Source organism: Chlorocebus sabaeus, chromosome 21 (assembly GCF_047675955.1).
Source record: "Chlorocebus sabaeus isolate Y175 chromosome 21, mChlSab1.0.hap1, whole genome shotgun sequence".
NCBI lineage: Eukaryota > Metazoa > Chordata > Mammalia > Primates > Cercopithecidae > Chlorocebus > Chlorocebus sabaeus.
The window spans coordinates 54,399,798-54,427,175 of NC_132924.1; the positions used below are offsets into that span (position 1 = coordinate 54,399,798).

At 38.1% G+C, this 27,378-nt stretch overlaps 1 protein-coding gene across 4 annotated transcripts in view; it reads right to left on the minus strand.

Annotated features, from left to right (window-relative positions):
* MIOS (meiosis regulator for oocyte development) overlaps nt 1–20,705 on the minus strand; it is a 36,641-nt gene extending 15,936 nt beyond the window's left edge. For 3 of the 4 annotated variants that reach the window (XR_005242430.2, XM_007982073.3, XM_007982078.3), the window contains exons 1-6: nt 19,904–20,167; nt 19,465–19,562; nt 13,784–15,117; nt 13,360–13,458; nt 4,223–4,477; nt 1,756–1,925 (exon numbers count right to left, since the gene is read on the minus strand). Coding sequence is in view for 3 of the 4 variants with exons in the window: in XM_007982073.3 (XP_007980264.1) it covers nt 1,756–1,925; nt 4,223–4,477; nt 13,360–13,458; nt 13,784–15,077 (1,818 nt within the window). In the remaining variant the exon portion in view is untranslated. Of the gene's footprint in view, nt 1–1,755; nt 1,926–4,222; nt 4,478–13,359; nt 13,459–13,783; nt 15,118–19,464; nt 19,563–19,903; nt 20,168–20,522 lie in introns of those variants that run through there. The other variant, XM_007982076.3, reaches the window with a different exon arrangement.
* Nucleotides 20,706–27,378: the final 6,673 nt, after the last annotated feature.

Below are 27,378 nucleotides of genomic sequence, written 5' to 3' on the forward strand. Positions count from 1 at the left end.
GTCCCATTTTACATCTCAGGAAAGTAATACTCAAAAAAGTTAACTGAATGGCTAAGGTAAATGGGGCAGAGCAAAGAGTCAGGCCTGTATTTTCTGACTTCCCAATTCAGTACTTTTCACATTCTTACTATTAACATTTTCTTAATAGAGCAACATTAATTATTTTATATATAAAGCATAACTAAATACATAAATGAAACAGCTTGGAAATATGAACTTCTTACTCAAGATGACTGTTATCTAATAACTCAAATTTATGTATAAGAAAAGAAGGATACTGGGGCTGGGCGTGGTGGCTCAGACCTGGAACTCTAGCACTTTGGGAGGCCAAAGCAGGTGGATCATTCAAGATCAGGAGTTCGAGACCAGAATTGATATTTCTGGCCAACATGATGAAGCCCCGTCTCTACTAAAAATACAAAAATTAGCCAGCATGGTGGCACAGGCCTGCAGTCTCAGCTACCTGGGAGGCTGAGGCACGAGAATCACTTAAACCCAGGAGGTGGAGGTTGCAGTGAGCTGATATTGCGCCACTGCACTCCAGTGTGGGTACAGAGCAAGACTCTGTCTCAACAACAACAACAAAAAAAAAAGGAAAAAAAGAAAAAAAAGGAAAAGAAAAGTACTTATTATGGGTCACTCAAAATACAGGAATTTAATATTTAAACAATATACATCTTTATCAATTCAAAAGTTAACAATCCACTCGTTTATCTAGTCTCTATCATTCTCTAACACTTCCTGAAAGTATTATTTTATCTCTTCAAGATACATTTAAAGTCTTGTTTAACAAAAAAGATTACAGTTAAAAAATAAACAGTCTTAACATTATATATATTATTTTGAAGTGGTCAGAAAAGTTCAATAGTAATTTATTAAAAGTAATAAAATAAAGTGCAAAATACATTTATTAAACATTTCATTAATCTGCTCAAATAAAATACTTATTTTTACAAATTCTTAGGGACTAATACTTAAATCACGTATCCAAGCAATGTATAATTGATAAGAAATGGTATAGTAGCAGACACAGAAATGAATTTCAGTGTAGAAAGCTCTTCCCATTGTTAGAAAGAAGCCAAGTAGTGCAAAGAAAATGGTAGTACTATTGTTTAGCTTAAAACCCAACAGCTAAAACTGATAAGCAAATCTCACTTCATTCTTTCTTTCCCCATTCTGTGATAAAGAACCTATTTGATAGTGTTATGATCCCAGGTGGCTAAAACAGAGGAGAAAAAGAATAACACAAAGACCAAATAAAAAGCTGAAATAGTCCACTGTAAGTACTGTTATCATTCCCAACAGGAACCACAAAGACTGAGACAAGATGTATGGCCACCTCTACCATAACTGATCAATAATCATGAGTTGTTTTACTTAACTAAACACACACACATGCACATGTGCATGTGTGCACAGTGTATTTAAATAGCGAATATATTTTTATGTTTACATAGCTGTAGATTTCTACAGCTCAGTTCTTAAGCTAAAGGATAAAATATTCCTTCTATATCTGTAAATTATATTATTAAAACCATAAAAATCAAATCCAGTTGGATATCAATTAACTAACTCCAGGATGGGAATCACATTCAAGAAGAGTTGCTCAAAAAACAAAGCCCAAGATGCCTTATTTTAAATAACGTATGCATCAAAATATAGTATTTTATGCAACAGACATTTGAAAATTTTAACAGTTAGATAAAAACTCCTATCTTAATCCAAAGGAAGATCTCAAAGAACAAGTTAGCTTACCAAAACTCCATCATAAGATCCTGTTTCACTTGTCAGAAATGCAAACATGACACACAAATAAGGGTTGTTTAGCTGTAATCGCAGTGTGCTACACATTTCTCTCCAAAGGGAGTTCTTCTCATCCGTATAACCCGATAAAGCCATTGCTACCACATTGAGATTCAGATCTCCTGCATATTAAAAACAGCCAGCTAATCAAAGTGATCAAAAGCTTACTATCTCTTCTACATTTCTTAAACCATAAATAGAAACCAGAGGGTGACTTTTACCCTCAGAAAAATGAGCTCATAGAATAAGGGTTTTGGGCTGCTCTGCCTATGAAGTAGCCATTCTTTTATTCCTTTACTTTATTAATAAACTTGCACCTTACCCTAAAAAAACAGAACAAAACAAAACAAAAAGGTTTTCGGTTTTGATTCAGACTGGAAACTTTGGCAAAGACAATAAGCACAACATTTCTATCCTTATAAAACTCATGCCCACATGTGCAAACTCTATGCAGGAAAGCAGATCTTTTAATTTTCAAGTTCTCATTCCAGGCAGGGTCTTATATATGTTATTCCTGTATATGTTCCCATATATGTATGCTATTGCTTGCTAAATGAAGAAAAGTTAAGTCATCCTACCAGAATCACTGTCAACTTTAACAAGTTTATTAATGCAAAAGTATTTCAAAAACACTTATAGTGAATATTATTGCATCTCAAGACTGCAATACTCAAAATCATTTTATTTTCCTATTCCTAAATATGTAATGCAGATACTTACATATATAAGTGTCAATGCAAAGTGCAGAAAGTAATATTTCAACACTTCAATTACAGTATTACACTTACAATTTTTCCAGGACAAAATAAACTAAAAGAATTACCACAGAACTGCATTAACAGCCATTTGCAACAAAGCATTTGTTACCAATAGTCTTTTAAACATTTGTTCTTAACAGTTTAGATGCATGTTGATAAGCTGCTAACTTTGCCTTCAGCAGTATGGCTGCCTAGTCTTCTAACCTAAGTTCAGTTTCAAAAGAGAAAACTAAATTTTCCTTTAACTTTCACTCTTAAGTATTTTCTACACTTATTATATAAGTTTTCTTATTCTATTTCTTGATTCTAATCTTTTTCTTTCTTTTCCAAATAAAGCAGTGTTTCCCACTTTATGTTCTTTACAGCTTTATATTCCTCATTTCTCTCATTTCTATAAACATTTTCCCAAGTTACTTTGTGCTTGCTTCCTTTGCCTAATATATTAGATTTAAGGTCTTTTAAATAAAAAATAAAAATAGCAAAGAAGTATCTTTAGATTTTGTATAGAACAATTTACTTCTAAATGGAAAAGAATGTTTGACTCACAGAAGTCTTCTCTTCAGTCCTTAAAATCACTGGAAAGATACAATTTCCCTATTGTTAGTATGGGTGTTTAAATCGACTAAGAAATTTCCCAGGTACACAAGATAAGGAAAGTTATCACCCTTTCAAGTTATAGCAAAATTATAATGAGTAATGGCTTTAAATACCAATTCTTTTTTCCATCATCACATATTTTCTATTGCCGTCTTAAATGAGGAAGACTTTTGTTAGAGCAAAGGTGAAAGAAAACATGCCAATCTGAGCAAAACATTAACTTTTTTAACTTTTAGACTGCAAAAAAATATATTACAGTGAATTTCATGTTTTTCTCTATGCTACAGCTGAACCATAAAGGTTTCAAAATGGACCAGCAAGTAAGGATTCAGTATTCTGAATATTCAGAAATGATTTTTAGGTGTACTAAAGACCAATAGCTATATATATTTTAGTTATTTCCAAGTGAAATATTCCTGATAAGAAAAAAAACCCTGAGGTTTTGGATTAGGATTTGTTTTTCTGAGGATCCTCTGGCAAAATGCCAGAGTAAAAAAACCTTATCTTGTTTCTTTCTTTTTAAAAAACACTAAATGAAAACTATATTTTAATCACCAGACTCAAGAAGCATTTTTGAAGATCAAAGTATGTTTTTTAAGAATTTGCATTAGCCTAAATAAAAGTGTCATTCAGAGTTTCTTAAAGGTCAAACAATAACCATCCAAAACAAAGTATAAACTAGAACACACTCAAATATGGATCATAAAAATACTTGTAGGCTAAAGAAGTCCTAATCTTTAAGAAGATATATTTTTAAAAATGTATGTGAACTATCTTTAAAAGAGAAAACATTGAAAATGGACACACTTGAGCACTCCTTATAATATTATACTGACATTTAAGACACATCTTTGTTTTTACAGACCTAAACCAAGGCAGAAGAGGTGAGTTAAGTATTTACTGTTATAGATATACTACTGTGCTAATTTTCTCTTCCAACAAAAATTAAATGAAAATTTTAAGTGATTAGATACTTGAAAAGTATTAGCCTCTTTTCTTTAAAAGACTCTATGAACTGCTAACATCTTAGATTATAACTAATATCTCAGTTTATAACCTAATACCTTTTTCGGAAGACGCCCCTTCATTCAGGATTTGGATTGCTCGGCGAATATCCAAGTTGAACAATGCCACAGCAGCAGCTCTCTCCCATTCCCCTTCTTGTACAAGGGAGTTCAAAAATGGCCCCACATCTACATCCGTTCCTTTCTTTATCCACCCACAAAGCTGTAAAGCTAAGATTCTCTCTTCATTTAAATTTTGAATATCACTTTGCTTATCCAATCCACTCCAATTATGTCTGCTGCTTTCCACCATTCCTAAAAACACAAAACATTTTTATATTGTTTTATTTCAAAATATATTTGGAAAATAAGTCAGTTTTATAGAGAACCATATTGACACATTTAGAATATTTAACTTCTCGGCTATAATTTTATGATAGTGTAAATACAAAATATGCCACAAATAAAACATATTTTGCATGTTTCTAAGTACAATAGCTCCTTGAGTTACCAAAGAACTACTGAAATAAGAGCAAATGCTCATATGGACTAAACTGAGTTACTGCTTCAGAGAAAGCTGCCTGGCCACTTAATCTGACATAGATATACCTGTTATTATCTAACTCACCACCCATTGTTTCCTCTATTTCCTTTAGCACTTAACATGTGCTCCCATTTAGTTAATTTAGTTTTCAGTCTTAATCTCTTCTCCCACTAGCACATAAGCTCCAAAAGGGCAGGTGTCTTGTCTGTTTTATTCACAAGGTATCCCTACTGTCTGAAATCCAGTAAAAGTGCTCTTGCTTTCTTCCTTCTCTCTTTGTACATTAAAAAACAAGATTACAGACTTCAAAGTACTTTGAAAGTTTAAGGTAAGTAATAACTTTAAAACACAATGGGACTAACTCGAAGGCTATTTTTCCCCTTACTAAATCAGAAAACTTCATTTCTCATTCTTTTTTCAGAAAAAACCCTTGCCTTCTTGTAGCATTATTTACATTGCAATCAAGGCAGTTGATCCTAATGACAAGGTAATTTCACTTAGGATGATACTTAATGCCAAATAAAGTCAAAATGAATAAAGATGACACTTAAAAACTATAATAACAAATTCTTAAACGTTCTAGAAAATTTTATCACCAAAATTGTCATTACATAATTATGTTTTTTAACAAAAAGAATTTTTCAGAATTAACTAAATTATGAATTAGGCAACATGAATGTCCAACATTACCAACTTTTTTTTTTGTAGTAATTTACATTTTTAATTTACAGTAATTATACATTTATATATTTATATCTAATACTGCAATTATACATTTGTACATAACTAGATCAACAACAGATAGTTGCTAGAATTCCTCATTAAACTTGTTGGTTGTAGGCAGAACTGTTAAGAAGGGCTGCATTCCTGCCCCCCCACCCAACCACACTCTTGTGTAAACAAACCCCTCCCCTTGCATACAGGAAGAATCTGTAACTTGTCTCCAGATAACAGAATATAGCAGAGGTGAAAGCATTTTGCAGATACAATTAAGGCCCTTACTCAGCTCACTGAGTGAATCAAGGGACGATTATCCTGTGTGGGCCTGACCTGATTAATCAAGTAAGTCCTTTGAAAGACAGTCTAGAGGTAAGAGAGAAGCAGCAGGAGACAGATCTGCTGGTCTTGAAGACGTAAAAGCTGCTGTGCTGTGAGAGGGTCTGTGAGAAGGCCATGTGGCAAGGAACTGCAAATAGCATCTAAGGAGCTGAGAGCAGCCCCTGGCCATTAGCCAGCAAGAAAATGGTTATCTCAGTCCTATAGATGCAAGGAACTGAATTCTGCCACCAACAACTCCATGAACTTGGAAGAGCACTCTGACTTCTAGAAAGAAATACAATTTGGCTGATACCTTCTGCTTAGCCTTTCTGAGACTCTGAACAGAGAACCCAGCTAAGGTGTGCCCAGACTCCTGACCCATGGAAATGATGAGATAGTAAATGAATGAAAATACACTATCCAAAGTTAATTTAACTATAGTCATTCTGGTCAAGAATTTAAAGGTATAAACAAACACAAGCAAAAATAAGAAAATATTAAAAACTTGTCAGTTGCAAGTTAAATTACATATAGAAATTTTTCTTTTTTTTGACACGGAGTCTTGCTCTGTCACCCAGGCTGGAGTGCAATGTCGCGATCTCAGCTCACTGCAACCTCTGCCTCCCAGGTTCAAGTGATTCTCCTGCCTCAGCCTCCCAAGTAGCTGGGACAACAGGTGCACATCACCACGCCCGGCTAATTTTTGTATTTTTAGTAGAGACTGGGTTTTGCCATGTTATTCAGGCTGGTCTCAAATTCCCAACCTCAGGTGATCCGCCCACCTTGGCCTCCCAAAGTGCTGGGATTACAGGCATGAGCCACCGTGCCTGGCCTATTTTTACTCTTTCCAAGTATTCAGACTAAATGATTTTTAAGAAAAATTTTAGGCTGGGCACCGTGGCTCATGCCTGTAATCCCAGCACTTTGGGAACTTGAGGCAGGCAGATCACTTGAGGTCGGGAGTTCGAGACCAGCCTCGCCAACATAGCGAAACCTGGTCTCTACTATAAATACAAAAATTAGCCGGGTGTAGTGGTATGCACCTGTAGTCCCAGCTACTTGGGAGGCTGTGGCAGGAGAATCGCTAGAACCCGGGAGGCCGAGGTTGCAGTGAGCCAAGATCGCACCAGCCTGCGTGACAGAGTAAGACTCCGTCTCTTTCAAAAAAAAAAAAAAAGGTAAAACAGTATATAGTCAAAGGTCTAAACTCTCTTTTATACCTAATTCATACTTTTAAAAACCTTGTGTGATTATCTGATTTTAGGTTGTGGCAAGTCTAAAATATTATGCATGTTAGTATACATTTTATATTATATCCGACTGCTTTATGAAAACGTTTCAAGATGTCTTCTTTGTAAAATTTTGGAACTTCAAAAAATAGTTAAATAATTCCACTTGAAGTTACTTATTTTTAACCTGACTACTGGAAACTATGGCCAATTCAGGTCAAAGAGTTAAGAGGAAACTTTCAAAAAGTTCTCTTGCTTTAACAGCACTTCCTACCCACTAAAAAGAAGCAGCATGCTACTTTATTTGCGACCATGAGGGGAGTCAGCCTAAAGACAAAATCACTTTTAGCTTATGAAAGTGGATTTTTAAGAACTATAATGTGAAAACTTCTAACGATTAATGATAAAATTAATAAAACACATTTAAAAAATTAAAACTTTCATTCTGAATAACAAATTTAAATTGTCAGGGCAGAATGCAGTCATTTAATTTCAGGTAGAGGCTGAGATATATTATAAGGTGTTTATTTTCATATCTCTCCTATAAATTTTGGATTTAAAGCTGGTATTTAGTGATAACACAATTTTAAAACGGGTGAACAAATATCAGCAATTTATTTTTCAAACGATTACCTACAGCTTAACATAATATTCTAATTTCTTAAGAGTTTTTATTTTATAGAAATCACGTCATGGAACAGAATAGACAACAATACAGTCACAAGTTGATTAACAGTAGGGATACCTTCTGAGAAATGCATTGTCAGGCAATTTCGTTGTTGTGTGAACATCACAGTGTACTTACACAAACCTAGATGGTATAGCCTACTACACACCTGGGCTACATGGGCCTACTGCTCCTAGGCTATAAAGCAAACTTGTGTAACTCACAGTCCAGGACAGCTTTGAATGCGACCCAACACAAATTTGTAAACTTTCTTAAAACATTATGGGATTTTGGGGGGATTTTTAAAAAACTTTTTTATTTTTTAGCTCATCAGCTGTCGTTAGTGTATTTTATGCGTGGCCCAAGACAATTCTTCCATTGTGGCCCAGGGAGGACAAGATTGGATGCCTCTGCTTTACAGCAAGTTACCGTACTGAATACTGCAGGCAACTGTAACACAATAGTAAGTATTTGAGTACCTAAACACAGAAAAGGTAAAGTTAAAATACAGTATTAAATCTTTTGGGGCCACCATCATATATGCAGTTGACTGTTAACAGAAACGTCATTATGCAGTGGATGACTGAATATGAATTCAAAGAGGTCACTGTTAGGAGGTGGAAATATTAATATATCCCGCATGTTAAGAACACGGTTATTGTATCATGTATTTTTTCTGCTTAGAGACCTTTTTATTGATAACTATGCTACAAGTGATTATTAGAATTATCAAATAAGCAATATGATGTCAGAATGGGTTTTGACTTACAAGTTTAACATATACATACATTTTTAATATATCTCTAAAAACAAAGTAAAATATATTTATGCATGTTATGTAACACTAAAATAACAAAATTGTATTTCCTAAATTTAAGACTGTCCTATATATAAATAATAGAAAACGTTTTATTGATGGCTGCAAGGAAAACAAGTTTATTTAAACATTAAAAATCAGGATTTTGGCCACGCACGATTGCTCACGCCTGTAATCCCAGCACTTTGGGAGCCCCAGGCAGGCAGATCACTTGAGGTTAGGAGTTTGAGATCAGCCTGGCCAATGTGGCAAAACCCTGTGTCTACAAAAAATACAAAAATTAGCCAGGTGTAATGGCATGCACCTGTAATCCCAGCTACTCAGGAGGCTGAGGCACGATAATCACTTGAACCCAGGAGGTGGAAGTTGCAGTGAGCTGAGATTGTGTCACTGCACTCCAGCCTGGGTGACAGAGACTCTGTCTCCAAAAAAAAAAAAAAGAAAAAAAATTAGGATTTAACGTTTCTTTCAAATCAGCAATCAAACACTATGCTCTTTGTAGCTACTGTTTCATTTTAATATCTATGTAATAACCAAGCAATACAATTATCCAGTTTATAAGAAATCCTAGCTATTTTGCCCCTTGTAGTCATTTTGCATAGACAAATTCTCAGTTCTCTAGATTAGATTTTTTTTTTTTTTTTTTTTTTTAAAACAAAAAAAGATAGACAGGGTCTCTACGTAGCCCAGACTGGTTTCAAACTCCTGGGCTCAAGCGATCCTCCTATCTTAGCCTCCTGAGTAGCTGGAACTGTAGAGTTTATTCTTTAAGCATAAAAAATATTCTTTTCATGATGGATGAAAAGCAGGCCAATATTTTTTATACAACTTTCTGCCATCTTAAAAGGAAGGAATTATACCTACTAATAACACTGTGAACTTGCTATACAGGTCTGTAGAAGAGATTCCCTCAGAGCATGCATTCTTCTCATCCTGGTTGATTTCAACACTTAGCCCATTCAATAAACTAGCCTCTCAGTTCCTTTGCTTCCTTATCTCCAGTGGTCTACACCTCTAAGACTTAAGCTACTTCTTTCACAGCCACACTCGAAACTGTCCTCCTCCAAAAGACCTACTTTCTAACCACAACCACGTAGCCTTCCAAAAATCTCACTTCCTTATATTCTTCACAACCTCACAGTATCTTCACCACCATTATTTTTACTTATCAGTCTTATCCTGTATTCATTTTCATCTCTATCCAAATAAGATCCCAAGGGTCAAGTGAATCACTCTCTTGCCAATATATTTAATTATCTCACCCTACTGTCCTTTATTCTACCTTCTGGTAAAACAATGTTACCCAGTAATCCTCCCATGTTTCTCAAGACAGCTCTCTCTCCTCTTCTCCATATCCTCCTCCTACAACCTCCCTGCTCCTTCTCAGCAGGAGCCATAAAATGGGAAATCCCTCAGCCTCTAGTTATTGAACCTTAAACATCCTGCATACGGCATCCTTTTCCCCTTTCCTCTGGCAAATGTGGAGGTGTGCACCTTTGTATCTAAACAAACTGTGCTCTGGATCCCATTCTCTCCCATTTCTAGGAACTTTGCTTCATTCCCTTCTCTCTGCATCTTTAACCTCTTTCTATGGGCTTCCTCCAATTAGCATTTAAACATGCTTAAATTAATCCCATGTTGAAAACAAAAAGAAAGCAACACAAAGCTCCCGGCTCCAGATTTGTCTCCTCCTACTGAATATCTTTTTGTCCTCCTTTATGTAGTCAAATTCCTTGAAAAAAAGTATTTATAATTGATGACTTCATTTCCTCAACCCACTCTGAATTTCTAATCTAACTGCAATTTGCTATCCATACCGCCTGTGAAAGACCTTCTCCTAGTCCTAAATTCAGTGAGTCCTTTTTAGTTCTTATTTGGCTGGATCTGAAGCATGGAGCACTGGACAACTGATCTCTCTTCCCTCGTCCACATGAATATATATTAAGTTGGTGCAAAAGTGATTGTGGTTTTTGCCATATAGATCTTTCTCCTACAACTCTCAACAATCCTCCTCAGTCTTCTTAAGCCACCTCTTTCTTACTCCAAACAATTCCATCTACTCTACCAAATATAATTTATTTCTAACATACATTATATTCTTCCCCTGCGCTTTGAACTCATATCCTATTGCCCAATGGACATCTCTACCTAAGCATCTTGATTTCAACTTGCTCCAAAACAAACCAATACTCTTCCTGTGTGTTCCTAATTAACATACTTAAAATTAACTAGTTTCCCAAACTAAATATATGTGCGCTATCTTTGACTTTTCCATCTTCTCCACCCCTTTATCTAATTAATCATTAAATTTTGTCCTATTCTCTAATGTATCCACATTTCTCTAGCACCTCTGCTACTAACCTTCATAAGGATACCATCATGTCTTGCCTCCTTGCAGCAGGCTTCTATCTGATATCCCTACTATCAATCTTGATCCTTTAAAAACACAAATCTGTCATAAATCCATCTGTTTCCCTGTCTTACAAGATGAATCTCCCTAAATTCTTAACATGATTTCTAAGTCCTTCTTGAGTTAGCCCATTGCTTACCTTTCTAGCCTCCATTCTTTCCTCACTTCCTCTCTCATGCTCTGTTCCAGCCATAATAATGTGCTATGCTTTCTACCCTCTGGGTCCACTGCACATGCTGCTCCCTGTCTGGACCTTGTCTTTGACTGTATCTCCTCTGAGAAACCTCTAATCCCTACAACCAGATTAGGAGTCCTTCCTGTAATTAACTGTTCTTCCCTATGTTAGAACTGCCAGTTTACTTGTCTGTATTCTAAACTAGAATGTAAATTCCCCAAGAGCAGGGATGCTCATTCTCCATGAGGGAAGAGATTTATGTATCTTCTTGACAGTTATGTCTCTAGTTCCTAGGATAACTTCTGGCATATAGTAAGCATGTAATAAATACTTGCTGAATGAATGAGCTTACTTCATATTGTAGTTGTAAAAATTAAAGTAACATGGGAAAAGCAACTAATTCATAGCAAGCACTTATATATATACTATTTGTTACCAAAATCAAAATTTAGCTGTGTGCTCTAATAAACTTGTATATTAGGTTACTGTAGACAAGATGGCTCAATGTGTTGACTTACTGTGTGTTGAATTATTAGAGAGACAATTAGAGGAAAAGGTATGGCCAAATAGAAGACTGAAATCTAAGAGTGGCATATTTGACACTATTTCTTTACTTTTCACCTTTGGGTAGTAAAAACAAAAATATCTATACCAAACAAAACAAAAAGCTGAAAACCTAGCAATGAGAGAATGATGAATGAGGAAATCTTTCCAACAGTAGTCTTCCTTTAGTCTGGATAAAGACTATTTTGACACAGGGGTGGGATACTCAGTTTGTCTCTAGTGCACCAGAAATGTAAACATATTACATTTTCCCCTTTGGCTTTTCTTCAGAGGTTGGCTTTTCCTTAAAATATATCAAAATACAAAAAACACAATAATCAACCTCTAAATAATTGAGTGCAGTGTGGCCTAATCTACTATATAGCTAACACACTATAAAATCTATAAATGTGGTGTTTAATTCTTTGTAGCAATAGGCAATGGCTCTAAAATCATGAACTATGGTACCAGGTTCATTTGCGGGGGTAAAACAGTATGTGTGCGCGTTTACCTACGTTAATAAAAACAGCAGCTTCTAACCAAACTTATTCATTTTACTATTTATAATAAAGGTTACTTTTTTGGGTGGAGGGCTAATACAAAAACAATAAAATCAATCTGATCAGTAAGTAGTTTACTGCATCTTTCAGTAAAGTGAACCAAAGTAATTTGAAAGACCTTAAAAAAAGCACTATAATGTAACAGTTTAATTAAAACACTTAACCTACTCTAAAACATTTTATTATTTTGTATTTTGTTTGTATGGTATTGATACAAGTTGTGTAAAAAATAAAATTAGATTTACTACTTCTATTACTGCTCTTTGACTAAATAATATTAACTACTTTTCTAACAGCTTGACTTGGGCCCAGATTTGACTTAGCAAAAGCTAGAGAACAAGTCCTAGGTCACAAAAATACAGGTTGAGCGTCCCAAATCTGAAAACTGAAATCCAAAAGCCTTCAAAATCTGAAACTTTCTGAGTGCTGAGATGATATTCAAAGGAAATGCTCATCGGAGCATTTTGGATTTCAGAATAGGGATGGTCAATCTCTAAGTATATAATGCAAATATTTCAAAATCTGAAAATATCTGAAACACTTCTGGTCCCCAAGCCATTATTATTCAATTCCAGTAAAAGAATAGGAACAACTGTTTAAAGCAGTCAGAAAAAAAAAGAAAGTTTGGTTTTTGCCACTTTTACGTTACTCCTTAATAGTTTAACATACCAATTTCAATCCTACACTAACTCACACATTAATTAATTCATTCACTAATTCACCAAGGACTATTTCAGGTATAATTCCTTCAAGTTAGGCCATATTTCATATCATACTCCTTGCTGTTAGATGGCTCAATGAAAGTATCTGGGGAGCAAAATGAAAAAGGGTCTCCTTCAATTAGTGATCTTTTAATTTAGTTTTTAAGAAGCAAAATGTTGTGATAAAACCTGAACAATCAGTAACCTATAAATTGTTTAGCATAAAACCTCTCAAAGTGGGTTTTCAAAAAAATAACATTGAATAAACGTGTGAATAGATCTAAGAAAGTCAACATCACTTCAGAGAATTAAGACTCCCTGCAAAAAGGGTTTTGGATACAAATACAAGTATGCATTTAACTCAACAATACACTGAAATATCTAACCAGAAAACAACAAAATATTTATGTACACGATCCTGAAATAACTAATTTCTGCCAAATGATATAGAGGGCAAAATAAAAGTACAAAAGTTATAAACATATTGGAGAAAATGAAATAGAATTTTCTTACCCAACGATGACTTTACAATTGATTTAATTCCTGCATAAACCAACGATCCTTTGTTGCCTGGAGATTTCTGATCCATATCTTCTGTGTATTGCTTCATAAGTATTTAAATGCATAGGAAATACTAGTGATGCATAACAAAATATTTCAAAGCTAAATTTATTTTGATTTGGAGCCAATTCATAAGTATCAGTGTAAATAAGATGGTTCGACTCTATTGCAGAGATACACCGTTCTTCCTCCTACACAATCTACAAAGCAGTATTTCGAGTTCAAAAGTTTAGAACAATTTTACTTTATAATGTTAACATTATGTAACTTGAATTTGTATATAAAACATTCAGCATATTTATAGACTGACTTTTCAGCAAACTTCAAGAACATTTCTACTTGATTCATCTCACAAAATTCACAATGCAAAGGATATAGTGCAGAGTATACCAGAGTGACTTGAGTTGTGGATCTTCATTTCCAGCTAAAATGTGGTTCCTCCACACCTGCTCTGTATCAAGTCCATACCTCGATAAAGCCCGAAGGCGCATCTTCGTTGCTATATCTTTTTCTAAAGAATTATCATTTTCTTCTTCCGTACATTCATATAAATGACGACCACAAGCCCACATTAAAGATGTAATTGGGCTCCAGGCAAGAGATATCCTTTCAAAAACAGTGAAGTCAGACATTGTTCGGTTGGGAGTTACAACTATCATTCGATTTTGACTTGTTGGATGCCATGCAAAGGAAGCAATGTAATTGTCACAAGGCTGCACACTTCTTTCAATTATTGTGGGTTCAGTTTCATCCCCAATGGGAGTGGGTGTATGCTGCATATCATACAATCTAATAATATTACTATCCCTTGTTAAAGTGGCAAGTAGACCAGTCCTAGTGGGACACCATGCTACTTTTGTCAAGGGTTTTGGTTGCTCAGTCAGTGTCAAAACTGGCTTCTCAAATTTTCTAAGATCCCATATTGCAACCTGACCTTCATAGAAGGAAGCAACACGATCGTGGAAATATGGGTCTACCGTCACACCCTGAACAGCTTTTGTATTTACAAACATCTTTTGGCTTGTATTCCGAAGATCAAATATAGCTAGGTTACGATGCATACCAGCAAGGAGAAGTTTCTGGTCTCGTGGAAGCCAACAAAGAGAGAGACAAGCATCATTCTGTCCTAACTCATAAAGTGGTTTTGTTACTAATAATGTTGTTTCAGTTTCACCTGCTGAAAGTTTCACTTTTTCCATGGGAACTATATCAGGAGTATATTTGCTGCAGATATCCCATATTAGCACTGAAAAGTCAGCTCTGTGCTTATCTAAACCAGCAGCTAGCCAGTTACTATCCAGTGGATTCCAGGCAAGGGTATTACATTGTCGTGCATGTTTTGGAACAAACTCTTTTCCTATCAAATCTTTGAACTTTGAGTTATGATCTTGACCAAGACTTGTAAGTACAACTCGACCATTTGCTTGTCCAACTGCCAGCAGACATTCAGGATCATAATTGAGATACCAGGCAACACATTTCATATAGGGTGTATCTGAATTTATTGACAGTAATGTAGCTGCAGAGTCTTCAGATAAACGTAAAGATCCAGCTTTGAGTTCTGAATTCACAGTAGATTCCACATGATAAAGACTTAGTTCTGAGTCACACACAACAAATCTATCAACCTGGTGTGGTGCCCACAAAATATCAGGTTTGGTACCACTCATGTTTACTGATGTGCTCAAAGGGTCCACTCAGGTCCATTCACTGAAAATGTTTAAAAATAAAAAGTTTTAAAATATCAACAAAATATAATTCTCACGTTGAATAAACTATTCAGAAAGTCAGACAATTCTCTATTCAAGAACCCTCTTTTTCAATATATTTGTATTTCTATCTGCTAGGAATTCAAGAAAATATTTATTGAAAAAAAAGGAGAAATAACAACCACTTCCAATAAAATGAGCTGGTAGGAATCTGAGAATCCCATCCTGGCTATATTTCCCAAGATCAATTATCTTAATTGCACTGTTACTAGTACCTTCAGCTTAACTTCAGGGTTATAACGACTTCAGTGTGGTAAGCAAATTAATAAGTATTATCCCTTTGAAGGGGGGAAAACTTAAAAGTATTATGAATCACATTCCCAAGCAATAGTTTAAAGCAGTACTGCCCAATAAAATCTTCTGCAATGACAGAAATGTTCCGTGTTCATGCTGTCCAATATGGTAGCCACTAGCCACATGTAGCTACTGGGCACTAGAAATGTGAGTAGTTCTAATTTTAAACCTTAATTTTAACAAATTTTAATATAAATAACCATATGTGGCCATCATAATGAACAATGGAGATTTAAAGTACAATGCCATACTAAGACAGAGGTTTCTTCAACTTTCAGTAATAAGCATCAGCCTTGTATGGCAGAATAAACACTGGAATGTACTGAACAAACCTGAGTTGCAGTCCTGGCTCTGCCATATATTAGTTATATGCCTCAGAAAAGTCAATGTGTGTGGGGAACCCCTTTGTTTTCTCATCTACACAATGCAGGAGTTGGTTTAGATGAGTATTTCCCAAACTCCAGTCATGTAACACCTGTGCCATTAATATTTTTCTTTAAACTGACTCATTTTTAAAATCTGAAAATTGACTTTAATCTCTTCATAAGGTCCATGAATCATGGTATGCCATGTTAAATATATTTTTTAACCTACACTGCAATATATAACTATTAAAAATGCTTGATTGTGTTTTATCTACAAAGCATCCTGTTTATGACCAGTGGTACGCACATACCACACTCTTGAGAAAGTGAATTAAGTGATCATTAGAGGCTCTTTCAGTTTTCAGTTCCACAAACTTTGAATAAGTGTTAAAGTAGAATTTTTGCAAAAAAATAAATATTCTAGCAGTAGAAGCACACAAACTAAATATAGCTATAGTTTAAAATGGTGTTTCAATAATTAAGGTTGCCTACAAAAATTTAAATGCCTGTTTCTGAGGTTGGCAAAAGGTAATAGTTTAGATTCAAAATGAATAAACATACTTAAAATCTTCATTGCAATTGGTATCTGTACAACTATGTTGTCAGTTCACATAGGGTAAAGCTATGGTTCACTTACCTCTCTATCCTTAGTGCCATATATACAGCCTGGCATAGACTCCTAATAAAGATATACTAAATAGTTCAACTCAACATAATTTTCAGTTTCAGTTAGGAATTACCAGTCGTGCAAAAGTTTCAGTTAGGAATTACCAGTCTAAAATAGACTCATATTATTTAGACCACGGGTCCCCAACTCCCAGGGCCGCAGACCAGTTCTGGTCCCTGGCCTGTTAGGAACCAGGCCATATAGCAGGAGGTGAGCAGCAGGCAAGGGAGCAAAGCTTCATCTGTTATTTAGAGCCACTCATCTCACACACTGCCGCCTGAGCTCCGCCTCCTGTCAGATCAATAGCAGTATTAGTTTCTCACAGCAGTGCAAACCCTATTGTGAACTGCACATGACAGGGATCTAGGTTGTGCATTCCTTGTGAGAATCTAATGTCTGATGATCTGTCACTGTCTCCTATCACACCCATATGGGACCATCTAGTTGCAGGAAAACAAGCTCAGGGCTCCCACTGATTCTACATTATGGTGAGTTGTATAATTATTTCATTATATAGTGCAATGTAAATAGAAATAAAGTGCACAATAAATGTAATGCGCTTGAATCATCCTGAAACCACCCCCATCCCTCGTCTGTGAGAAAACTGTCTTCCATGAAACCGGTCCCTGGTGCCAAAAAGGTTGGGGACTGCTGATTTAGGAAGTCTTATACTGATTTTATTTCCTTCTTTAGCATTTCTCAAGTCCAAGATCAATCATTTCAATTATATTCTTACTAGCACCCTCAATGTCTTCATTTCCTTGCCACTTTGGGTTTGCCTTTTGCCAGTCATTTACCCAATTATTTATCATCTTGTCTCCTCATTTAGGCTTCCAAGTGCTACCACACTGAGGATAGTCTCAAGCCTCTGAAAACTGATTTCAGTAAATTAAGGTATACAACATATCTGGTGTGCGGTGCTGGCAGTTTTTCTTTTATTCATCTTTCTCCTGGGCCCTTCAGAAATACTGCTTTATAGAATATCAGATTAAAAATCTTTCTACAACACAACTTTGACCAGGCTATCCTGCCTTGCTTAAAACCCTCTAATGGTCTCCAGCTGCTCTTAGTATAGCATTCCAAATCTTCAACCTAACCTACAAAACCCTAAATGCTTTTGGTCACTGCCTACTGCATCGGCCTTGTGGCACAACATTCTTGCTGTCCTTTTACACTGTCCTTTTCAATTTCTAGAGTATACCCTCCTCTCCCATCACCATACCTTTGCAAATGATGTTTCCTCTGGTTAAAGCATAGTTCCCTGCCTTCTGGGTCAAGTTAATACCTGCTCAACCTTGACATCAACCACCCTCCATCCCCTCCCTAGTCGAGGTCAGGTTACTCAGACATACACTGTCATTAAACAGTATTCTTTCCCTTTAATCATCCATTTCTGTCTCTTCTACTGGATTATACACTCCATGAGAGCAGGTGAAGTATTTTTTTTGTGTTCCACTGTACCTCTAGTCCCCAGTACAGTGCTAGACACTCAGTAGGAAGTTTAATAAACATGTGTTAAATAAATGCAAGTGCTGAATGATCCCTCTGACACTTCTCACAACTGGTATCTCCAAGTTTTACCTATTTCCTCATGCTTCCACTTCTACCCTTCATAGGAGAGGCTGGCTCCAGCCAATATTTAAGTGCCTGCTATCATACTTTCATTTATTCTGTAACGATTGGGCACCTTCTATGTTCTAGGCACTGTCATAAAGCTGGGAACACAGCAGCAAACATGAGCAGATGAAGTCTCTGGTCTAAAAAAAAACTTGCACTGTAGTGATAAAATTAAGCCCAACGTTAAAGAGAGTTAAAAAATTTAAGAATGAGGAGGAAAAGGGGCACCTCATGTAATAGGCAGCAGCTATGACAGCAAAGAAAAGGAACAGATACTGCCAAGGAAGGTTTCACACTCATACCACCACAAACAAAGGAAACCTCTTAATTGGAGACATCATGAGATCTGCCCCATTTTCCCATCTCATTGAAAAATCAATGTTTAAATAAACACACTTTATATCTAGGCCTTCATTCCACAACCCTACTCTTTATACCAATGGTCTATGTTAAGCAATTTTGATGCCACATAGAAAAATCCATCTTACAAAACACAAAATACGAGTTGTAGCGTAAATTTTAGAACTTTGATTCACATGACTCTCAACGGAGAACATCAGCATTTCTTCCATTGTTATGCACCTAAAATATTTATACTGCCATCCACAAAAGCTGATGACACTAATTCATACAGAATCAAAACTTGAGAGAAAAAGACTAGCTAATTCTTCTCACTTTACATAAGAGTAAAGTGAAGACCAGATGTTTGGGTGCTTGTCCAGGGTCTCTCAACTTCCATCCTAGATTACTGCAAAGAGAAAGGATCAGCTACACAATATGCAAGGCGTGGTGCAAAATAAAAATGAAGAGCCCCTTATTTAAAAATTATTTAAAATGTCAAGACAGTGATAGCAGACTAGCCATTAAAACAAGTGCTAGCCATTATAAATGCTGGACTATGTGCTACTGCACAGGCTGCACATTATAAGAGTAACCCTGTATAGAGAGGTGCATCTATGTCCACCCTTTTAAGAAGTGTACTTTTTTCACCATCTGATACACAGGATAAACAGTTCCTTGCTCATGAACATACATCACCAAGAATCTGGTGTAAAGAAAAAAAATATAGAGTCAGAAATCCTACAGCCACTCCCCAGTTCAAATCCTAACAAATCTTGTAATACTCCAAAACCATAAACCGAGATAAAATCTATCCCATTTCCATCTCACAAAGTTGTGACATCAACTGAAATGAGCTCTTCACATCACACAGATGTTAGTATCACCACCATTCCCTTAATCAGCCCTGAAAGTTAATGTTTTTTCCAAATGTTGGAGACATTAAAAAATTAGGTGTAGAAGGGGTGCGGTTTGCAATAAGTATAGCTTGTATTTATATCCTCACCTTTCAAGTTTAACAAGTCTCACTTCCCATCAGTGACTTATCAGCAAAGGAAAGCCATGCTCATTCTGTGTTTATTCACCAGAATATCTGTAACAGCACTGTCCAAAAGAAATACAGTGTGAGCCATATGATTTAAAAATTTCAAGTAGTCACATTTAAAAAGTAAAAATAGGTGGAATTAAATTTAAAAACACATTTTATTTAACCAACATATCAACGGCATTATCCTTTCAATATGTAATCAATGCAAAAATTATTAGTGAGGATTTTTACTTTTTTTTTGGCGCCAACTCTGGGAAATCCGATGTGTATTTTACACTTACAGCACATCTCAATACCATGTGGCTACTGGACAGTGAAGTCCAACACATTACAATACTACTAAGTGTACAAAGTATCCAATCACATGCTTTTTGATGTTGTCTTTTACTTTTCTTACCATGGCAAATTACGAGAGCGGTTTCAAGAAATTTCCACCATCAGCTTCTTCGAGGAGATGCACTGCACATATCCAAATTTCCCTTAAAATATACAAAAGGCCTGCAAAAGCAGTCATTTGCTAACCAATTCAGCAAAGTCCACATGTGTGAGGTTTCATTCATCCTCTTAAGGAATTTTCATTACTCGTATGTGAAGAGAACAGAGCTCACCGGGAGATAGGCCGTTTAAGAAGTACAGTATTTAAGAGGGTACAATGGCAACAGGGCACGTTGCTATTCCAGGTAAAGCAGGAATCTGAATCCGACTCTCCCGCTCCGAGCACCTGGCTGAGCCTCCCGGGAAAGGCGGGGACGCAGCTCCCCACAAGCCTGCCGCGGTGAAGGCTGTAGCGTGGCCTCTGCGCCCCGAGGAGGTCCCCGCAGGTCCCGCGGCCGCCCGCAGCTCCCGGTGGCTCCCGCGAAGGCCCGACCGGCTGCCCGCCCGGCGCGATTACCCCACAGCGCGGAACGCGCTCCCCGCCGAGACGCCCGAGCCTTTCAACTAGGCTATCTCGGGCCCCCAGCTGCGGCCGCTGCGCTCCCGAGAGCCGAGACGCGGGCCGGGTCGAACTCACTGACCTGAGGTGGCAGCGCGGCCGCCGCACAGCCGCTTCCGGCCGGGACACCGCCCCTCCCGCCGCAGGCGCCCGGACGCGGGCAAGATGGCGGCCGCGGCGGCGCGGCCCGTGACCTGGACCACTGGGCTGGGTCCCACGACCCTACCACCACGCCTTGGGGACGCGCAGCCGCGCCTTGGAAGGGGAGTTTTCCGCCGCGAGCCCCGCCCTTCCCCGCCCGGGAGGCGCCTCGGGGCGGGGTCACTGGCCGGGAGGCCCCGCCTTCCGCCCGAAAGCGCCTGTGCACCCCGCTGGCCCCGCCCGTGGGTCCACAGGCCGGATCCCCGGGTTTCTAGGCTGGGACTGCTTCTCAGAACCACTCTGCCGTTTTCAAGCAGGGTCGCACACTCTAGCTCACTGGGTCCATCGTAATTTCTATTAAACTTTTTTTTTTTTTTTTTGCAAATGATGTAGTAGGAGATCCAAGGTATTTGGTTAATGATTTATTCACTCAGTCATTCCACAAACTTGTCTTGATCACCTGTTATGTACCCAGCACTGTGCTGGAATACCTAGGAGACAGGAGTGAAGTAAAAAAACATGGTCCGGGCAGGAAACAGGCAAGGAGAGCCTTGACTTGGTAGGGCTAACACAGTGCTACACAGGAGGGACGCCCGCTCAGCTTCGGGGTCAGCAAAGCTTCCTTAAGGACTACTAGGCTAAGACAAGAAGGATGAGTATGGGATTAGCCAGGTAAGGGAACAGGGCAGTGGGAACTGGAAGAGAAGAGTCTTCTAGCACTGAGAAAGAGCAAGTGCTGGGTCAGGAGAGAGGACATAGCAGTGAGGAGGCAGTAGGTATGGATGAATGAGCAGAGGAAGTGGGGAGAGATTAAGATGCTGTCAGAAAGGGGTTGGAAACCAGTTTAGTGAGTTTGGATGGACTTTTTCTTAAAGGCAATGGTAGAGTCATCAAACGTTTTTAATCAGGCAAGTGGTATGATCAGTTTTTTTTTTTTTTTTTTGATTTTGTTTTGTTTTGTTGAGACGGAGTCTCGCTATATCGCCAGGCTGGAGTGCAATGGCGCAATCTCTGCTCACTGCAACCTCCGCCTCCCGGGTTCAAGGGATTCTTCTGCCTCAGCCCCTGGAGTAGCTGGGACTACAAGCACGGCGCCACCATGCCCAGGTAATTTTTTGTATTTGTAGGAGAGATGGGGTTTCACCATGTTGGCCAGGGTTGTCTCATCTGTTGACCTCGTGATTCACCCACCTCGGCCTCCCAAAGTGCTGGGATTACAGGCGTGAGCCCCCGCGCCCGGCCAGTGTGATCAGTTTTTGCGCAGAGAGCTGGAGGGGTAGAGTATCAGAATGAGGGATGACAGAAACGCAGGTTACCAGTGGCATGGAGAGTGGGCATGGAGAGAAGTGGGTGCCCTGGGGAATATTTAGAGGTGGGATGAACAGAGGTTGGTGATTGACCAAGTGAATGACGGTGAAAGAGGATTCCAGGTTTTTTGTTCCCAAAACTGAGTGAATGGTGCTGCCTCAGGTGTCACGAGTCTGACCTTGAGGCAGTCTTCAGATGTCTGACAGTCTTCACTTGTATGTTCATGCTTAAAAGTGGGTAATCTTGGGCTTGTGGTGGTGATGGCTATAAACAGCATTATGAGCTTAGTCTTGATGATCTTCGTGGCAGATGGTTTTGATAAGATGATGAGTTTGGGGAAAGTATTGCCTTTCCAATCCTGCCATTAGAAGAGCGTAGGCTGAAGAAAGTGCTGTATTATTGAGAGGAGACACAGCAGTATTCATCACTTTAAACACTATCTTGTCAATCTTCTCAATGGTTTTAGCCCTGGCCTCAAACCCCCACACAAAACCTCAGATCAATACAAATCTCTTCCTTTTCTACTCTTACTATTCATAGTTGAGGACAACTTTTCTGCTTGCACTCAGGAGATAACACTGCCTTCTACTTCAGAAAAGAAAATTAAAACTATTAGGTAGAATTTCCACAACTTCCCACTACTTCCTCCTGCCCTCCTCCAACATCTTGATTCACTACCATTCTTATCTTCTTTTTGGTGACAAGGAGTAAAAGGAGGAACTCCACATATTTCTCCTCTTCTGAGACCTTGCACCATCAATTACTCCACTTCCATGTATCTTAGCCTCTCCATTTCTACTGGTTCTTTACCTTCAACACATACTCAAGTCATTCCCATTTTCTCTTCAAAGGAGAGGACCATATTTGCTCTCTGTGATTCCACTTCCTCCTCTCTCCCTTGAATTCACTCCATTCAGTCCTTCATGCCCACCATGCCACAAAACTGCCACTTGTCAAGGTCACCTGTGAGCTCCATGCTGCCAGTTTCAATGGCCAAAGCTTCACCCTTGCAACTTTTGTTGTTCTTGACTACTTCCTCTCTCTTGACATGTCTCATTTGCTTGGTTCCATATCATCACTTTCTTCTGGTTTGTCTTTTATCCCTGTGACTTCACTGTTCCTTAAACATGACAAGCATGCTCTTGCCTCAGGGCTTCTTCACTAGCTATTCCTTCTGTCTGGAATGCAGAAATCTACATGACTCATACTCTCCCTTCACTCAAGACTCTGCTCACTTGTCACTGACTACCTATAAATTAGTTCCTTTGTTCTTGTCTTCATGACACCACAACTTCACATACACGCCATCTCTTTACTTTTCTATAGTTGTCTTCTTCTAGACTGTGTCTTCTCCTTATCCCCAGTTTTCATTATGTATTTTTTTTTTTCTTTTTAGTAAGAGGAAATATCTCTACATTCAAATCTGAGCAGGGCATTTGGTGACCCATTTAGACATGAAATTCCTTGGCCTCGCTTTCAGCAAGATAAGGCTATATCAAAAAGTTGTGTCCTGTAAGATGTGAGTAGGACTGGATCCTGTCCCTTAAAAAGAAAGTTGCTTGCTATACCCTTTCTCTTCCCTCTTCCTGCTCTCTGGCAAGTGGCAAAAAGAAATGGAAGAAAAGACTTGAAATGGAAGCCAGGTATTAAGGAAGGCAAACTGTTCTCACTAGCCTAAGTCCCAAACGAGTCTCAGGAAGCTGGGGCACCTCCTCCCTTGGATCACAGACTTCTGGACCATTATGCAAGAGAAAATAAACTTTGTTCTTTTAAAAATCATTGTTTGTTTGGAACTGGTAGAGCAGCTTAGCCAATTCCCTAACTAAAACAGAGGGGCTCTGTCTACTTTATTCTCTGCTTAATCACCAGGATGTAAAACAGTGCCTAAATTGGCCGGGCGCGGTGGCTCACGCTTGTAATCCCAGCACTTTGGGAGGCCAAGGTGGGCGGATCACAAGGTCAGGAGATCGAGACCACGGTGAAACCCCGTCTCTACTAAAAATACAAAAAATTAGCCGGGCGCGGTGGCAGGCGCCTGTAGTCTCAGCTACTCAGGAGGCTGAGGCAGGAGAATGGCGTGAACCCATGAACCCGGGAGGCGAAGCTTGCAGTAAGCCCAGATGGCGCCGCACTCCAGCCTGGGGAACAGAGCGAGACTCCGTCTCCAAAAAAAACAAAAAACAAACAAACAAAAAAGACAGTGCCTAAAAAATGTGGTCAATAAAAATATGTTGAATAAATCCTAAAACAACATCTTTATTCTACATCCTCCTCCAGCTAATGTCTTTTTTTCGACTTTCTTTTCCACTCAAGCTTTGTGAAAGTATATCTTTTTTCATATTGCCACTAGTTCTTCTAAAGCCCGTAACAGGAATAAGTGACACTTTTCTCAGTCTTTTTGGGAACTGATTCCCCTTCTCTACTAAACCAAGATCCTTGCGGGTAGCAATCTTTTAGCATAGAACTTTGGATTTCCTTTAGCACCTGTTGCATAGGTATCCAAAAAATATTTACTGAGTTGAGTCAGTGCTTTGTTTCTTTGGAAACAGTAAACCATAGCAGAGAACTTGACAGACTTGTCTGAGATTATACTAGTTGCCTTTACTAAACATGGGTTTTACAATAGATCCTAGAGCTGCTATAGTTCAGTCTCAGTATTTTGTTTTTAATTTAAGCTTCTGTATTTCTAATAGGATTTTTTTGTTTGCTTTTTTGAGATCAAGCCTCGCTCTGTCACCCAGGCTGGAGTGCTGTGATGTAATCTCGACTCACTGCGAACTCCGCCTCCCAGGTTCAAGTGATTCTCCTGCCTCAGCCTCCCGAGTAGCTGGGATTACAGACATGCACCATCACTCCGGGCTAATTTTTGTATTTTCAGTAGAGATGGGGTTTCACCATGTTGGCCAGACTGGTCTCGAACTCCTGACCTCAAGTGATCTGCCTGCCTTAGCCTCCCAAAGTGCTGGGATTACAGGCGTGAAACACTGCGCCTGGCCAGGATGTTCTTTTTAAGCTTCTTCATTTATGTTGTGGTGATCCAGGACAGGATTTTTGTTGTGGTTTTAAAACAAAAAGGATTGCAGTTGAAGGGCAGCAAATTTCTTTTTCATTTACAGCTGCTCCTGGCAGCAATTCAATTACTACAGTACTGGGACATTTTGTGAAATCTGTGACTGGCTAATCCAATTCTTTTTATTTCCACATGCACAAAATCAGTCTGTACCTGAGAGCAAGTTTTGCTTTTAGATAGAGGCTGAGGAGGTATCAAGCTGAAACGAAGGCCCTGTAAACATGTGCCATGGCTTAGGTAATCTTTTCACAAAGGTTGAAGATCAGAAGATCTGAGATATCTTAAAATAATGGCCTTCAAAAACTTTTCTAGCATATCCCCAAATAAATTTTTTAAATCAGTGCATTTCTTCATACATTTTGGGATTACATCTAACATTGTCAAAATAAATTTACATAGTTGTCAAGTATATGATTTCTAATATTTTTAAAATCTTTAAATTATAAGCAAAACAGGGCTGGGCATGGTGGCTCACACTTGTAATCCCAGCACTTTGAGAGGCCGAGGTAGGTGGATCACCTGAAGTCAGGAGTTCAGGACTAGTCTGGCCAACATGGTGAAACCCTGTCTCTATTTAAAAATACGAAAATTAGCAAGGCATGGTGGTGCGCACTTGTAGTCCCAGCTACTCGGGAGGCTGAGGCAGGAAAATCGCTTGAACCCGGGAGGCAGAGGTTGCAGTGAGACAAGACTGTGCCATTGCACTCCAGCCTGGGCAACAGAGTGAGACTCTGTCTCAAAAAAAAAAAAAAAAAAAAAAAGGGTTTTGGAAAAATTTGACAAAGCATATCACGTGAATTCAGATTTACCTCAATACCAAGAATTATGTTTAAATAGGACAAAGAAGATTTAAAAAATTTTTATTTTAAGTTCAGGGGTACACGTGCAGGTTTGCTATATAGGTAAACTCATGTTATGGGAGTTTATTGTATAGATTATTTAGTTACCCAGGGATTAAACCTAGTACCTGTTAGTTATTTTCCCTGGTTCTCTCCCTCCTCTCACCCTCCTCCCCTGGTAGGCCCTAATGTCTGTTGTTTCCCTCTATGTGTCCATGTGTTCTCATCTTTTAGCTTCCACTTATAAATGAGAACATGCGGTATTTGGTTTTTTGTTCCTGCATTAGTTTGCTAAGGATAATGGCCTCCAGGTCCATCCATGTTCCTGCAAAGGACATGATCTCATTCTTTTTTACAGCTGCATAGTATTCCATGGTGTATATTTACCACATTTCCTTTATCTAGTCTGCCATTGATGGGCACTTAGGTTGATTCCATGTCTTTGTTATTATGAATGGTGCCACAACAAACATACATGTGCATGTGTGTTTATAACAGAATGGTTTATACTCCTTTGGGTATATACCCAGTAATGGGATTGCTGGGTCAAATGATAGTTCTGTTTTTAGGTCTTTGAAGAGTTGCCACACTGTTTTCCACCATGGATGAACTAACTTACACTCTTACTAACAGTGTATAAGCATTCCTTTTTCTCTGCAACCTTGCCAGCATCTGTTATTTTTTGATTTTTCAATAATAGTCATTCTGACTGGGGTGAGATGGTATCTTATTGTGGTTTTGATTTGCATTTCTCTAATGATAGTAATGTTGAGCTTTTTGTTCAAATGCTTGTTGGCCACATGTATGTCTTCTCTGGAAAAATGTTCATGTCCTTTGCCCACTTTTTAATAGGGTTTTTGTTTTGTGCTTGTAAATTTGTTTAAGTTTCTTATAGACACTGGTTATTAGACTTTTGTCAGTTGTGTAGTTTGCAAAATTTTCTCCCATTCTGCAGGTTGTCTGTTTATTCTGTTGATAGTTTCTTTTGCTGCACAGAAACTCTTTAGTTGAATTAGATCCCATTTGTCAATGTTTGCTCTCTTTGCAGTTGTGTTTGGTGTCTTTGTCATTAAATCTTTGTCTATTCCTACGTCCAGAATAGTATTGCCTAGGTTGTCTTCCAGGGGTTTTGGGTTTTACATTTAAGTCTGTAATCCATCTTGAGGTAATTTTTGTATATGGTATAAGGAAGGGGTCTAGTTTCAATCTTCTGCATATAGCTAGCCAGTTATCTCAGCATGATTTATTGAATAAGGAGTCCTTTCCCCATTGCTTATTTTTGTCAGCTTTGTTGAAGATCAGATGGTTGTAAGTGTGCAGCCTTATTTTTGGGCTCCCTATTCTGTTCCATTGGTCAATATGTCTGTTTTGTACCCATACCTTTCTGTTTTGGTTACTGTAGCCCTGTAGTATAGTTTGAAGTCAGGTAGCATAATGCCTCCAGCTTTGTTCTTTTTGCTCAGGAGTGCTTTGGCTCTTCAGGCTTTTTTTTTTTTTTTTGGTTCCATATGAATTTTACATAGTTTTTTTCTAGTTCTGGGAAGAATGTCATTGGTAGTTTGATAGTAATAACATTGTAT